Genomic DNA, 16,790 nt, shown 5'->3' with positions numbered 1-16,790 from the left:
TACCTAGGAGTGCTAGGTCATATGATATTTCTATTCATAACATTTTAAGGTTGCACTGTTCCCCTTTTCAGTCATGGTTGTACCATTTTGTATTTCCACCAACAGTGTATTCAGTCTCCTCACTACCTTGCCAGCATTTGTTGTTTTGATCGGTGCCATTTTTTCTAGGATGAGGTGATATCTCATTGTAGTTTTGATTTGCATCTTTCTAATGGCTAGTGGGATAGTGGTAAGAGCTACATCTACTAACCAAAAGGTTGGCAGTTCATATCTATCAGGCTCTCCTTGGAAACTCTATGAGGCATTTCTGCTCTGTCCTGTAGGGTTGCTATGAGTCAGAATCATCTTGATGGCAACAGGTTTTAATGGCTAACGATCGTGAGCATCTCTTCGTGTCTTTGTAAGTCGTCGTCCTTGGTGAAGTGTCTGTTAATGTTCTTTGCCCATTTTTTGATTGGATTGTTGGTATTTTTGTTGTTGAGGTGTTGAAGCTTTTTAAAATAAATTCTAGAGATTAGACCCTTATTGGATGTGTTGTAGCTGAAGACTTTTTCCCAGTCTGTAGGTTCTCTTTTTACTCTTTTGGTGAAGTTTTTTGATGAGTGTCTTAGTTATTTAGTGCTGCTATAACAGAAATACCACAGGTGTATGGCTTTAACAAACAGAAGTTTATTCTCTCACAATCTAGTAGGCTAGAGTCTATATTCAGGATGCAACTAAGGCTTTCTCTCTTTGTTGGCTTTGGAGGAAGGTACTTGTCATCAGTCTTTCCCTGGTCTAGGAGTTTTTCTGTGTAGAGACCACAGGTCCAAAGGTCGTGCATTCCTGCTCTTCTTTCTTGGTGGTATGAAGTCTCCATGCTTCTCTGCTCGCTTATCTCTTTTATATCACAGAAGAGATTGACTTATAAAACACAGCCTAATCTTGGAGATTGAGTCCTGCCTCATTAACATAATTAACTGCTGCTAAGCCCACCTCGTTAACGTCGTAAACGGTTGCCTCTGAATCAATTCTGACTCATAGCGACTCTAAGACAGAGTAGAACTGCCCCATAAGGTTTACAGGGACTGCTTGGTGGATTGGAACTGCCGACCTTTTGGTTAGAAGCCAAATGCTTAACCACTGTGCCACCAGGGTACCCATTAACATTATATAGGTAGGATTTACACCACTTTGGAAAATCACATTAGATGACAAAATGGTGTACAATCACACAATACTGGAAATAATGGACTAGTCAGCTTGACACATTTTGGGGGGGGTGGGCACAATTCAATGTATAACATGAGCATAAGTATTTAAGTTTTAGGAAATTCCTGTTACCTAGTTTATCTTTTGCTGTTTGTGAATTTTTAGTTATGTTTGGTATTCTTTGTATGCCATATACTAGGGCCCCTAGTGTTGGAAACCCTGGCCGCCTAGTGTTTAAGAGCTAAGGCTGCTGACTAAAAGGTTGGCAGTTCGAATCCACCAGGAGCTCCTTGGAAACCCTATGGGGCAGGTCTAATCTGTCCTGTAGGGTTGCTACGAGTTGGAATCGACTCTATGGCAATGGGTTTTTTTTTTTTTTTTTGGTTAGTGTTGTTCCTATGTTTTCTTCCATGATCTTTATAGTTTTAGGTTTTACGTTTAGGTCTTTGATCCATTTTGAGTTAATTTTTATGTGTGATGTGAGGTTTGGATCTTGCTTCGTTTTTCTGTAAATGGATATCCAGTTTTGCCAGCACCATTTGATAAAGATATGGTCTCTTCCCCATTTCATGAACTTTGACCTTTTGTTGAAGATACGCCTGTCCATAGATGGATGAATTTACTTCTGGGTTCTCAGTTCTGTTCCATTGTCATCTTTTTTTTTTTTTTTAATAAATACATTTTTGAGGCTGGCCTACAAATTTAGGACAGTTGTGTCTTTCTAGGGAGTTGAACCTTTCATAATTACGAATTTTTTCTTAATCTCTGAGGTTGCTGTTTCTCCTACGATCTACTTTGTTTGATATTTATATTGGTAGGATCAGCATTCTTTTTTTTTCTATTTGTAGATACATTTTTTCAACTTTTTACTATCAACTTTTTGGTGTTTTCTTATTTTTTAATAGGTATGTTTTATAAGGAAGTAAGTTCTTTTTTATTGTTAATCTTTATTGTTTTTGATCACACATCACAGTATTTAACTTATAAATAAATGATTTACAGTGTCAGTTGTAGTTTTGAAGTTACATTAATGAATAATGCATTGCAGTTTTTTTCCCTTTTAAAATAAAAGGCAAATAGCTTCGTGGTCAGCATTTTCTTTTTTTTTTTTTAATAATTCGTTTTTTATTTTAGTTGAGAGCATACACAGCAGAACATAGCACCAGTTCAAGTTTCTGCATGTTTAATTCAGTGGCATTGATTACATTCTTTGAGTTGTGCAACCATAATCACCCTCCTTTTCTGCATTGTTCCTACCCTATTAGCATCTAATCTTTTGAATTGCTGTTGTCAGTTTGATCTCATATAAAAATAAAAAACCAAACCCATTGTCACTGAGTTGATTCAAACTCATTGTGACCCTATAGAACAGAGTAGAACTGCTCCCTAGGGCTTTGAGGGAGTGGCTGGTGGATTTGAACTGCCAAGCCTTTGTTTGCAGCCTTAGCTCTTAAACACTGCACCACCAGGGCATATAGATGGATCTTAAAGGAGCATAATGCTCAATAGTTGCCTTATTTTTTAATCCAGTCCAATACTTTGTCTTTAATTGGAGCATTTAGTTTATTTACATTTTATATAGTCATTAATATATTTGTGTTTAAATCTACCATGGTTTTTGTGTATATTGTTCGATTTCTTTTTTCTTACCTGTTAGATGTTTGTTTTTCACCTTTAATACTTGTTTTAAAAATTTTATTCTGTATTGATATATTTTCTGTTATATTTTTACTATTCTTTCAGTAATTAGCCTAGAAATCACAATGTATACCCATAACCTCTAGAAATCTAATTGAGTAGTATTTATCACCCTTCAATTTACTTGTCATTGGTTTTTTTAATATATTAATCCTATGTATATTTTAATCCCTATATTATTAACATAGTTTTTTATAGTCAACATTCATTTGTATTTACCTCATAATTCCATTTTCATTGTCTTTTCCTTTATTGCCTTTGAGCTTTTATCTGTGATTTTTCTTATGTCTTAAAAAAAAACCTTTTAAGGTATACTTTTGTTCTTGTCTACTGGTGATTAATTCGGTGAGTTTTTTGGAAAAAATTCAATTTTTTTTTGAGTAATTGAATGAACAAACCACATTGCCATTTTCCACATTCCGATATAAATGATATTATTTTCACATTTTTTTGTCCTTTCCTTTTGTCTTTTTCTTTGAAGTACTTTAAAATTAATTGCAGATATATTATTTTTACCTTTACATTCATATGTATGTTAAGCAATATCGATATCTTCATTAATAACTGATAACTATTCTTAACATAATCAACTAAATTAACAATTTTGTTATCATTTACTTTTAAATACATAATTAAATTTTTCTAAGTATCACAAAAATAAAAATTTACATTTGGTTTATTTGGATCAACAGATACCATCTTCCTTCTGAAATGTATTTTCACGTTATAGCATTCTAAGTTAGCAATTATTTCTGCTAGTGATTTATAATCTTTCCTTGTCTTCTGCCTTCCATTGTTTTTGTTTAAAAGTCAGCTGCCAGTTTTATTATTTCTCTCACTTCTGAAGCTGTTTTTGAGATTTTCTCTTGATTTTGTTTTTCAGCATTTTTCTGTGGTGTTCCTACATGCAATTTCATTTGTATTTATCCTGCTTGGGATGCATAGGATTTCTTGAATCTTTGACTTGCTCTCAGTTTTAGAAAAATACCAGTCATTAACTCTTCTCCTGATATTACTTCTGCCTTATTTTCTATCTTCTCTCTTTTAGTGTCATGTATGTTATACCATGGAGCCCTGGTGGCGCAGTGGTTAAGAACCCTGGCAAGCTATGGCTGCTAACCAAAAGGTCGGCAGTTCGAATCCACCAGCTGTTCTTTGGAAGTCCTATGAGGCAGATTTCTCTGTCCTGTTGGGTCGCTATGAGTCAGCATCGACTTGATAGGAATGGGTTTTTTTTTTTTTTTTAATGTTATGCCATATCACTGTAACTCATAACATTTTAATCATTTTATCTCTCCTTTATTATGAATATTTTCTTCTTATCCATCTTAGTTACTTATTCTTTCTTCTGCTATCTTGTTATTTATGGGAGAAAACCGCCCTTTCCGCCACTTGACTGCATTGTTGCTTGTGTTATAAATCATGAGTCCGCTTAGATATGCGAGTATATTTCTGTTTCACTGGTCATTTTATCTAGCCTTATGTCAGTGTTCCATTGTCTTAATTACTATAACTTTATAAACTAAAAAACCAAACCCACTGCCGTCCCGTCAGTTCTGACTCATAGCGACCCTGTAGGATAGAGTAGAACTGCCAGAGTTTCCAAGGAGTGCCTGGCGGATTCAAACTGCCAACCTCTTGGTTAGCAGCTGAAGCACTTAACCGCTATGCCACCAGGGTTTCGTACTATAACTTTATAAATAAAAAAGTCTTAAATCTGGCAGTATAAATCCACCAAGTTTCTTTTAGGTAGATTTTTGTTTTTGAAATTGAGATATATTCACAATGTTGTGCAACCGTCATCACTATCTAATTCAAGAACATTTCTTTCATCCCCAAAACAAAACTCCATTCCCATTGCAGGTATTCTAGCTTCCTCTTCCCTCACCCTTCCCCTTGCAACCAGTAATCTGTTTATATCTATGATTTACCTACTCTGGGTATTTTATGTAAATAGAATAATACAATACATAGTCTTTTGTGTCAAGATTAATCCATATAGCATGTATGAGTTCTTAATTTCATTTTATTCCCAAACAATAGTCCATTGCATACATGTATTGCATTTTGTTTATTCACTCATCAGTTGATGGACATTTGTGTTTTCATTTTTTGTCTACTACAAAGAATGATGCTCTGAACATTTCTGTACAAGCTTTTGTGTGGGTATGTTTGTTTTCAGTTCTCTTGGTTATTATATACCTTGGAGTGGAATCCACCAGCTTTCTTTTTCTTCAGGATTGTCTTGAATAGTCTATAAGTCTTTTTAACTTCCATTTAAATATTGGAATCAGTTTGTCTGTTTCTATTGAAAAAAGCTGTTCTTTTTATTTGGAATTGGAATGTAAATTAGTTTGGGAGAATTGATATCTCGATTATATTGAGCCTCGCAATGCATTAATATGGTGCATTCCTTAGTCCTTTTAGGTGTCGCGTTTCTCTTGACAATGCTTTGTAGTTTCCACAGCAGAAGTTTTGCACATCTTTTGTTAGATATTTGATTTTTTTATGCTATTAATAAGTGACATTGTTCTTAATTTTATTTCCTATACTTTTGCTAGTTTATAGAAATAGGATTGATTTCTACATCTTTATATTTTTTATTTCTTGTTTTATTGTGTTGTGTAGGACTCCCTGTATGATGTTGAATAGAAATGGTGGTAATAATCATCTTTGTCTTGTTCTCAACTTTATATTCTTCATATGTAGTTTTCGAGGTCTTAGTGTTAAAGTAGAAAAAACTATCGAAAACAGATTATCTAAAAGGTTTTCAATTTAGTTTGTAGTAGCAGGTTGACTTATTCTCCTTGTTCATGATTTTTTGTGTATTTGTAGTGATTTACTTAGTTTTCCCATAAATATTGTTTGGGCATTAGGTTCTGCGCTTAGCCCAGCAGGTAAAAATTGTGCATAGTTAATATTGAAATCACTTAAATTACCTGAACAGTACAGGTTTACTATAAATGCTTCAGTAAGTCCAATACTTTCCCCTTTAGAATTGGAATTAACAGGTGTTATAGTAATTTTTTTTTTTTTTTATAGTAAATGTGAAGTACAGATGTATTCCATTTTGGAACCAGGAATGTTTATAAGAGAAATGATTGCTCTTTTTTTTGACCAAGCTTCGATAATTGAGTTCATATAAGTTAAATGAGATGTGATATTGTTGTATGATTGCATTTTAATGAAAAGTGGCTTTTTTTTTTTTTTTTAAGATGGGGAAATTTTTAATTATAAGAGGTCATACACAGATATTATAATAGCTTAGTAGAATTGGTGCAGTATAGCCATTGTGAGATATTACAGTACAAGCTATGCAGTCAGATTGCCTGGGTTTGAATCCCTTTTCAACTATTAATGAAAAAATTGCTTCACTTTGTTGAGCTTTGGTTTCATTATTTGTAAAATGGGTTAATAGCAGCACCTGCTTATGTGCCATTTTAAAGATTAAATTAGTTTATATAAGTTCCATTCTTAGCATATTGCCTTGCAATGGCTTTAGCTTCCTGTAGCCCTTCTAATTCCAGCTGTACTACTATCAGCCTTTCAGGCTAACTTCTCTGAGCCATTTTTTACTTACACATCTAAAAATGAGAATCATAATACCTGCCTTTTAGAGTTGTTCATCTGTTGAATGCAGTAATTCATTAAAAACAGTGTTACATGGGAATGTACACTAAATATTTGCTGCTATCCTAGTAGTAATCATTCTCCCATATACTTTCTTTTACAGGCCTGTTATAATATAAATATTACTGCCTTTATTAGACTTAGCCCCTACCTCTTGCCTTGTACTGACTTGTTTGATTAAGTTTAGGAATTAAGTTTTTAATCCCAGCTTTTTACAAAATGCTTTCCACAAATATTGGTACACACTTAATGGAAAAAGAATTCTTTTGTGGTGGATTTGAACTGCTGACCTTTTGGTTAGCAGCCGAACACTTAACCACTGTGCCACCAGGGTTCCTTATAATGTTTATTTGAATAACATTGAAAAGGAAAGTCAAAGAGAGTTTTTAACTTGTAGAATTTCGTAGAGCCTTAAATGATGATGTGTTTATGGTGTATGGTAGGCAGTGTTTGCTAGATTTATTTGATTGTACATGAGACATGCTTCTTTTCATATCAGTATTCTGTGCAGCATATGCTGGGAAACACTGCCTTACATATACAGGACTTACACCGTCTGTGCTTTAAAATGGGGAAATAAATGTCTTCTCTCTTTTGTAATGATGTTCTTATCGTTGAATGTTTTTTGAGGGGACGGTAGGATGGCATGTTACTGCTATAGGAAGACTTATTAAAGGAAATTTCAATTTATTTCTTATGCTCAAATTGTATAAGATTATTCTTATTTTGAATTACCATTTTAGTAAAATTAAGTATTTCTTCTGAAAATACCGTATTTTTTACACAAATAAAGCATGACCTTCCAAGCACCGCCGTGCGAATCCTCTTCCACGTGTTACTATTAAGGAAAAAAAAAAAATCAGCATAGCTCGCTTATGAAAATATCTTGTGGAGGGACGCTGCGGCTGGTAAACAAACACAGAAGACGCACATTATTTGTGTAAAATACATTATTTGTAAAGTCAAAACTATACTGACTTTAATTTTGCCTTAATTAAAACAATCATTTGTAGATCTCTTAGAACGTGAATACTGTTATTATCAGTATACTTTTACCATTAAGATTTCCGTATTTTATCCCAGATTCTTATCTTTTGAAATGAAAATTAAGTATAGTCTTAGTGGCAAAATAGTGTACTTCGAATACATACTTTCCTTCATCCTGTTTTTTTCTTTCCTTGTCTTATGCCAGTGAGTTCCTTCGGGGTTACTCCTGCAGTAGGTGGACTATCATCTGGGACGGTTGGGGAAGCTTCGACAGCCCTGAGTTCAGCAGCCCAGGTAGCTTTGCAGTCTCTCTCTCATGCAATGGCTTCAGCCGAGCAACAGCTACAGGTGCTGCAAGAGAAACAGCAGCAGCTTTTGAAGCTTCAGCAACAGGTTGGAGACTATTTGGCTCTTTGTTCATGCTGTCTCTAAACTTCAAAAGCTGAAAAAGTACTGTAAAAATGACATTATTTTCATAAAGGAAAATAGGGTGACCAGTCTGAACTAACCATTTTCAACAAAAATTGAGGTAAAGTCTCTGTGATATATTTAAACTTGTAACAATTATATAAATGCATCTTATTTGATACAAACTTGAGGGACTATAATTGATAATTTTTGTGAAATCTTGAGGGAAAATCCATTCCTACACTGCTTAATAAACATTCTCGATCAAACCATCACAAACTTATTCTCTTCATTGGAGTGTACAACTTAAAACAACATTTTAAAGACCAATTAAATTAATGCAACTTAAAATTTAGTGATAATGATAGATGTTTTAGAGATTTCTTTGTGGTCTAAATTTAGCCTGTGGCAATTCCAGGTGGTAAATTTTATGAGTTTAGTAAACATGAGTGCCGCTACTTGTTAATACTTTGTTTTGAGCAGCACTTTGTTTCCATATTTACATTGAACAGTTTTGCTTCCTTATTACCTTTGGTTTGAAGAAAGTCGTAGTTCTCAATTATTCAGGAAATTTTATATTAATTGTTCATAAAAGTATATATAGCAAGGAGCCCTGGTGGTTCAGTGGTTAAGAACTCTGCTGCTAACCAAAAAGTTGGCAGTTCAAACGCACAAGCCACTCCTTGGAAACCCTGTGGGGCAGTTCTACTCTGTCCTATAGGGTCACTATAAGTTTGAATCAACTCAAAGGCAATGGGTTTTATATATAGCAAAGAAATGCTCCACTAATGTTGAGTCTAGATTGTTTTAATTTCATCTTTATTTAACTAGGATGTGGTTAATCGTGATTATCTCCATAATATGTACCCGTGTAGTATTCCCCATTACTTAGGTAGGCAGGATTAGTCTATATATGTTGCTTTTACCTCTTTTACAGAAAGCAAAGCTGGAAGCCAAGTTACATCAGACAACAGCTGCGGCAGCAGCAGCGTCAGCATCAGCAGGAGCTCCTGTTCATAACTCCGTGCCTTCTAACCCAGTGGCAGCCCCTGGATTCTTCATCCATCCATCTGATGTTATTCCACCCACTCCGAAGACAACACCACTTTTCATGACTCCCCCACTAACCCCACCCAATGAAGCAGTGTCGGTTGTGATTAATGCAGAACTTGCACAGCTTTTCCCAGGCTCAGTCATTGATCCCCCAGCAGTCAGTCTGGCTGCACATAACAAAAATTCCAACAAGTCCAGAACGGTAAATTCTAGTGATTTAAATAAGAGCTGACTTATACATTTAAAACTATTTTGAAGTATACTCTTAACTTTAGAACACAAAATTTCATTTTACGAATTTGTTATAGCAAATATTTCCTTGTATCAAATTTTATAGAAAAGTAACTTGTTAATTTGATATTATGGTTAGTTTTTATACATAGAGAGTAACATCAATATGCATGTATACTTATTCTTTTCTAGAATCCGCTTGGTTCTGGTCTAGCCCTTGCAATTTCTCATGCTTCACATTTTCTTCAACCTCCGCCTCACCAGTCCATTATTATAGAGCGAATGCATTCAGGTAATCTTTGATTTTCTCAAAACATTTTTCTTGTTTAGCCTTTTAAGACTTAATAGCAATTCAGTTTTTTACTTTGCACGTCAATTACATCGCTCTTGGGTAAGTACATTTTACCAAGAATAAACATTACATAGGACTCAAACGCTATGTTCTTACCAAGTTGAAGGGAAGAATGCTGCTGAGTAGGTTCATTAATTCTTTTCAAACAGTTGATTTGATCTTTACGTGCATCTTGCTTGTCGAAATATGGTTGTCATAAACATCTGCCTCTATTGTGGTTGCTCAATTATCATTACATTCAGGGGTGAATTGACCAGTAAGCAAGGTATGCCAGGGCACAGGCTTAACTGTGTTTACTTACTCTTTTGAAGTGCACAATTTCACCTGTTTTTCACCACATCAGTGTGGTGGCGATGTGAAAAACAGGTGAAATTGTGCACTACAGATGAGTAAGTAAACACAAGTAAGCCCTTGCATACCTGATTTTCTGACAACAGCTGACAGAATTACTGCTTATTATAATAATTGTGACTAAGATTAATAACCCTTCACAGTCTCTGGGTAGTATAAATTTTATCTAAGATTGTACTGTGCTTATATGCTAGAGACTTGTGATTGGCATAGGTGATTTCATTTATTGCGCCTTTACTAATAACCTATGTTGTTATTGTTAGTTGCCATCAAATTGGCCCCTGACTCATGGTGTCCCGCACAGTGGGATTGGACTGCAGTGATTCACTGAGTTTTCATTGGCTGATTTTTGGAAGCTGATCACCAGGCTTTTCCTCCTAACTCAGAAACAAGAAACAATTCTTACCTTATGGTCCTACCAACTGTTAGTTCTGGGCTTGAACAGCGGCAGAATTCAACACAATCCTCAGGCATATAGCATAGGAGGAAGTAACATGGATATTCTACACACTGTAGCACTTTTCATTATATGAACAGTTAAACCATTATCTGCTTTATTACAATGGGCAGTTTCCTATTTGGAATAGGTGGCTAAAAAAAAAGTCTGATGGCGTTTCTCCTCAACTAATCATGCGTTGATAACATTAGTCTTCATGACACTTACAGTGAAAATGTATCATGTAGTCTTGTGAGTGTGGTTGTTTTATACTGCTGTTTGGTTTTTTATCCATGAAAGTGACTGTGGCACATATGCTGCCCGAGGAAGAGAATTGTTTTTGGCTTGATGTTTAATAATTTTTTTGTTTAGGGAATTACTGGTAACTACTTTTTTTTTTTTTAATAGCTTCATTGAGTATGGTACTAGTCCTAGCAGTTTAATTTATTTGGGTCCTTCACTGTAAAAGGTAGCTGGTAAGGTTACTCTAACCTTTGCTCACCCCATCCTAATAAACAAGAAGAAACATTACTGATAATTTAGCTTATCGTTTTACTAATTGAATTTATCTTTGAAATGTGTGCGAGATGAGAGATACAGATTTGCTTTCTTCTATTCCTCTCAGTTCATTCTTACCTTGTATTAGTGTGAACATGTTAGACATGCTGAGTATGATATGAGCGCTTGCTTAAAAAACACATACTAATTCTTATTGTGGCCCTTAAGACTAAGCCATTAACTTCCTCTGGTACTGGGCTGGAGAAAGTGATCTATACTGTGGGAAAACATTGTTCGAATCATTGAGATAGACTATATATCTCCATTGGAGGATCTTCCTGAGGGATTTTATAGTGTTAGTGTGACTGCTTATGATTTTGGCCTTGTACGTTCACTTTACATCTTAACCTCAATGTAATACTGCAACTTCATAGCAAGTTATACAAGGCTTAAGTTAAACTAAAATCAAATAATACAGTTTTGTATAATTAATGCGTCTAGCGGTGACATTAAAAATAAATGGCCTGGTTGAAAGACAAACAGATAGGTTCTTTATAAAATTAAAATATATACTACTTTAGCTGATTTAATTTTTTTATGCTAAGGTTTTAAATGAAGATTATATGTACAATTGATTGCCTTCATACTAATACTCTTGCATATTTTTGACTGAAGTCTTGGGCTTCAAAGCCAACGTTGATTGGGACTTGAGAAAATTTTTTGAATGAGCCTTGATAAGGCTATTTTTACTCATTTATTTTCCCTCTTACTTATTTGTAGTTTAGTAAGTTCATCTTGTATTTTAAAATGAGTGCTCCAAACTGTGTTTGAGTGAACATTTGGTTAATTGACACATGGTGTTTTTGTCAACTGTTGTGCTCTGTCTCTCCTCTCTCTTTCTGTTTCATAGGAGCAAGGAGGTTTGTGACCTTGGATTTTGGCAGACCAATACTGTTGACGGATGTATTGATTCCCACTTGTGGAGACTTGGCCTCCTTGTCAATTGACATTTGGACGTTAGGAGAAGAGGTGGATGGAAGGCGATTGGTAGTGGCAACTGATATAAGCACCCATTCATTAATTCTTCATGACTTAATACCACCTCCTGTGTGCAGATTCATGAAGGTAAAGAGCTTCAAAGAAGTCGATTAATGTGCTTTTGATATGCTTCTGACAAGCTATTAAGACTACTCAGGCATAATACTTAAAAAGTATAACTATATGTTTTAAAATAACTTGCTCAAATTTTTATTGTAGCAAATATGTGCATGTATTTATAATTTTTTAATTTCAGATCACCGTCATTGGACGTTATGGAAGTACAAATGCCAGAGCCAAAATCCCACTAGGTTTTTACTATGGTCACACCTATATCTTACCATGGGAGAGTGAACTGAAGTTAATGCATGATCCTCTAAGGGGAGAAGGAGAATCTGCAAACCAGCCAGAAATTGACCAGCATTTAGCAATGATGATTGCCCTACAGGAGGATATACAGTGCAGGTTAGTGGAAAATCACAAATATATTTTAATGTCATTGAAACTCTATATTCTATTCAATGTTTTGCTTCTATTTCTGTCAAGAAATAACTTTTCTTTGGTGTATGGAAAAGAGCAAAAAGAAGTAACACATTATAATAATATTTAATGAAGGAAAAGAATAATGATTAAAGAATTTGCCGCATTTATTAGTACTTAGCAATTAATCATTTTTAATGATCGTATGTAACATGTTTTAGAGATTTAATCCTTAGTGTGTATTTTTACGTTGTATCAAGGGAAGATTTCAGGAATTATTTTGTGCATTTATTTTTTCCTTATAGGTATAACTTAGCTTGTCATCGATTGGAGACTCTCTTGCAAAGTATTGATCTTCCTCCTCTCAACAGTGCTAACAATGCACAGTATTTTTTGCGAAAGCCAGATAAGGCAGTTGAAGAGGATAGTAGAGTTTTTTCTGCCTATCAGGATTGTATTCAGCTCCAGCTTCAACTAAACTTGGCTCATTATGCAGTACAGAGGCTCAAAGTAGCTCTGGGTGCAAGTCGAAAGATGTTGGATGAAACCTCAGATCCAGCAGATTTAATTCAGACATCTTCCACAGAGCAGTTACGTACTATCATCAGATATTTATTGGATACTTTGCTCAGCCTTCTTCACTCTTCCAATGGTTTGTATTTAGGCTAAGTACTTGATAAGGCTGGGAGTATATTTGATGTGATTTTTGTTGCGGGTTTTAGGATTTACGTGAATGCTATCTGGGCATTGTAAATTTGCATATTATTTATAATGTGAATATTTGTGATATGTGTGTTTAGATTAACCCCTTTTTTCCTCTTTATTTTTATTTTTCTTCTTAAATGGATTTTTGATTATTGAGTTTTTGCTCTTGATGTGACACATCATTGTGTTCCTGGAAAGTAGTAAATATTGTTTAACAGTTCAACAGTGAAACATCTCACAAACTGCTAACCTAGTATAAATCTGTAATTTTTTATCAAGAGGCTATCTGTGATAATCAGAAACACAAAGACACATGCACATACACACACAGGGCCATCTGATACACATCAGATGGCTGTGTGTATTTCTGATGATCACAAATAGTCTCTGGCTAAAAAAATGAGAGATTTATATTAGGTTAGTAATTTGTGAGATGTTTTCACTGTTAAACTGTTAGATAGTATTTACTGCTTTCCAGTAATACAATGATGTGCCACATTAATAGCAGAAACTCTAGAAAAGAAATAATAAAAAATTCATTTAAGAATAAATATAACTGACTTAAATGCTAGCTCTTCTCCAACTATTTAATAATTAAATTCCTACATATGAGGACTAAATAAATATGTAGCAAAATAGAATATGTGTCTACTAATTACTGGTAAAGAAGAAAACATATATTGGCATGCTGATTTTGATACCATACCATACCTTTAAATAGAAAATTTTACTATCTTCTCTCTTGTAATAGGGCACTCTGTTCCTGCAGTTTTGCAGAGCACATTTCATGCCCAGGCCTGTGAAGAGCTCTTTAAACACTTGTGCATCAGTGGAACCCCAAAGATACGATTACATACTGGTCTTCTCCTTGTTCAACTCTGTGGTGGTGAAAGATGGTGGGGTCAGTTTCTCTCTAATGTTCTTCAGGAACTGTACAATTCAGAGCAGCTTCTCATCTTTCCACAGGATAGGTAGGTCAGAAAATATTGGCGAGTTGTTTGCTGGTAGTCATTTTTACTTCTCACAGTCAATGGATGGATTTTTGAAATCTTGTTTATGTGGATACTGAGTGTGGAATGGCCAGTAAAGGGCATTAGCGTTCTATGAAGAGGATTAACATGATGTTACTAGACTACATTCTTTAGTTTCCTATCAGGTGATGCCATTTTATATGTTAAATATATTTTTTTGAGGCTAAGACAGAGTTTTCTCAATCTTCTGTATATTCCTGAATTCTTGTGGATAAAGTTAGAAAAAATAACTAGTAGCTAGGAAAATAGTTAATTTTGAAACCATGCCTCCAGATATAAATCTTGCTTACCCAACGTGAAGAAAGCATTCTACTGTTACGCTATTAAATTTCAGTGTAAATTATTTTTTAAATAGAATGATTAAATTGATGGTTACTGAACATTTTCTTTACATCTTTTTTTTTTTTTTTTTTTTTAGGGTCTTTATGTTACTTTCCTGCATTGGTCAAAGATCACTTAGTAATAGTGGAGTATTAGAAAGCTTACTCAATCTCTTGGATAATTTATTGTCACCTCTTCAGCCACAGTTACCCATGCATTGGAGGACAGAAGGTAGTAATTTAAAACAGCGATCTTCAAAAAAAATATAAGATACCTCTAGTGCCTTTATAAAATGTCTGCTCTGAAATAACTTATTTTAACATCCATTGCTGCACATTTTGTTAATATATTTGTGATATAGACGTTTTAGCCTTGATGTTACTGACTTAAAACAAAATTGCCATATTATTTTTGCTTTTTATGATCTGTTACTTTTTTAGTATGTGAAGTTTGACCTGGCAAATTGTTACAATATTCTTTTTTATATTATCATAATTGAAGTCAAACTCTTCATTACATCAGTTTAACCTTTGAAACACAGTTGGCTGTTCATGTCAATAATGACAGGTTTCAGTTGAGCAACAAAATTGTTATAGGGTTGAAAACATTGGAGCATAGTTTACTGCCATATGAATAATAAGTAGAGAATTAGGTGTTTTATTTCACATGCCCACAAGTATAAGAATCAGCATGTTATATACCTTATTTTCTAGATTATATATTATTACCTGTTGGCTTCATCCTACCCCTAATAATCTATTTTGATTCCTGAAACCTTTATCTTTGATTAGATTTATTGTGCTAATCATTTTGTGGCAATAGTCTTCTAGTTTTGATGCTTATTACAAACAAATATTAGTGTTAGTAATGATATGGTGACTTTAGATGTATAAAATGTTTCATCTAATAATTATTTTATAAGACCTTATTAGGACTCTTATATTCACCTGGATATTTTATTTTGCTCTTATCTCGTATAGGAGTACTAGATATCCCCATGATCAGTTGGGTTGTTATGCTGGTGTCCAGGTTGTTGGATTATGTGGCAACCGTTGAAGATGAAGCAACAGCAGCAAAGAAACCTTTGAATGGTAAAGACAGGGAGAGGTTTCTGACAGGTATCTGAAGTTTATAATAATATGTTGGTGGGGATATTAAGAGTGACTCCGCAGTTGTTCCAGAACTGACTGTTGACCCGGAGAGACCAGCTGTATGTAATTTATATAAAATATAAATTATATAAATTAACTTCTCCAGGAATGTTTTTAAGGATAGGATTTATTTTTGACAGAATTTACTGACAAGAACTTTTGGACATGATTTTAGTTTCTACATATAATCATGTCTTTCACAAGATTTTTTCCTTGTGCTTATTTAAACACTTTAGAACAACATAGATATAGATATGAAAGGGAAACTTGTGAAAAGTTCTTGTAGTTTTCTATTTTTTTAGTATACTGTGTCATTCCATTTACCATCATAATACAGTTCTATTTGTTAACTACAAATAGCCTTTAGTTTAAATAAAGAAATTTCAAGATTTTTTGAGTTCTAATATTTCTACATGGGCTTGAGGCACAGAAAATTTAAAAAATTAAAGACTATCAAGTTGGAAGATAAATTTTTTGTTTCTATCTTCACAATTAACAAGGCTTTTCGTAAAGGATTTGAGATAACTAAATCTGGTATGTAAATACAGCCATTTATTTCCCCCCAAATTGGAATTCAGTGCATTTTCAGGATCCAAATATAGAGAAAAGTTCTCTTGAGATGTTTTATATCATGTTTGGGAAGACGATGGGAAAGTCCTCTCACAGGGAATTTGCTTTATCTTGAATTCTTTTTATAAATTCTGTATATCTATGTGTCAGTGCACTGAACTGTAGGATTATAGAGATAAGATATACAATTAAAATATATATATAACTACAATATAAAGTTGAAATATATATATTGAAAGTCTTAGTTTTTATATATGTTATCCAGATACACTTGAAACACACTGGTCCCTAATTGAGAGGAAGAGTCAGACTTAAAGAATAGTCTAGGCATATTCCAAAAAATGAAAATAAGTATAGCTAAACAGCCTGGTTTTTGAACAGTCCAACCTTATTTTGGAAGCCATTAAATCAAAATATTGAGAATTCTTTTTTGGTTTCTGTGTAAAAGTATATGAGTTTGAAATAGTAGTGAGCATTTGTTGTTAGAGTTGAGTGACATCGTGAAAGTGGTGGTGTACAAAGATTAATCTCAAACAACTGTGGAGGATGGTTGCTGTTATCTTCAAGGAAAGATGGAAAACTAAGAACTCTGGTCTTAAATTAGGGTCTAGGTGAGAACAATGACAGTTATTTAACTTTTCTAGGGTTCAGATCTTCCA

At 34.0% G+C, this 16,790-nt stretch overlaps 1 protein-coding gene across 10 annotated transcripts in view; it reads left to right on the top strand.

Annotated features, from left to right (window-relative positions):
* Nucleotides 1-16,790, top strand: part of BIRC6 (baculoviral IAP repeat containing 6) — a 383,808-nt gene that overhangs the window by 136,564 nt on the left and 230,454 nt on the right. For 6 of the 10 annotated variants that reach the window (XR_007515526.1, XM_049870389.1, XM_049870384.1 and 3 more), the window contains 9 exons: nt 7,712-7,899; nt 8,852-9,169; nt 9,391-9,490; nt 11,746-11,960; nt 12,130-12,338; nt 12,659-13,005; nt 13,810-14,029; nt 14,508-14,641; nt 15,391-15,528. Coding sequence is in view for 9 of the 10 variants with exons in the window: in XM_049870389.1 (XP_049726346.1) it covers nt 7,712-7,899; nt 8,852-9,169; nt 9,391-9,490; nt 11,746-11,960; nt 12,130-12,338; nt 12,659-13,005; nt 13,810-14,029; nt 14,508-14,641; nt 15,391-15,528 (1,869 nt within the window). In the remaining variant the exon portion in view is untranslated. The remainder of the gene's footprint in view (nt 1-7,711; nt 7,900-8,851; nt 9,170-9,390; nt 9,491-11,745; nt 11,961-12,129; nt 12,339-12,658; nt 13,006-13,809; nt 14,030-14,507; nt 14,642-15,390; nt 15,529-16,790) is intronic. The other 4 variants (XM_049870387.1, XM_049870386.1, XM_049870383.1 and 1 more) reach the window with 2 other exon arrangements.

This window comes from Elephas maximus, chromosome 26 (assembly GCF_024166365.1).
Source record: "Elephas maximus indicus isolate mEleMax1 chromosome 26, mEleMax1 primary haplotype, whole genome shotgun sequence".
Lineage (NCBI taxonomy): Eukaryota > Metazoa > Chordata > Mammalia > Proboscidea > Elephantidae > Elephas > Elephas maximus.
The sequence above is the reverse complement of the archived record's forward strand: the minus strand, read 5'-3'. Positions and strand labels throughout refer to the sequence as shown.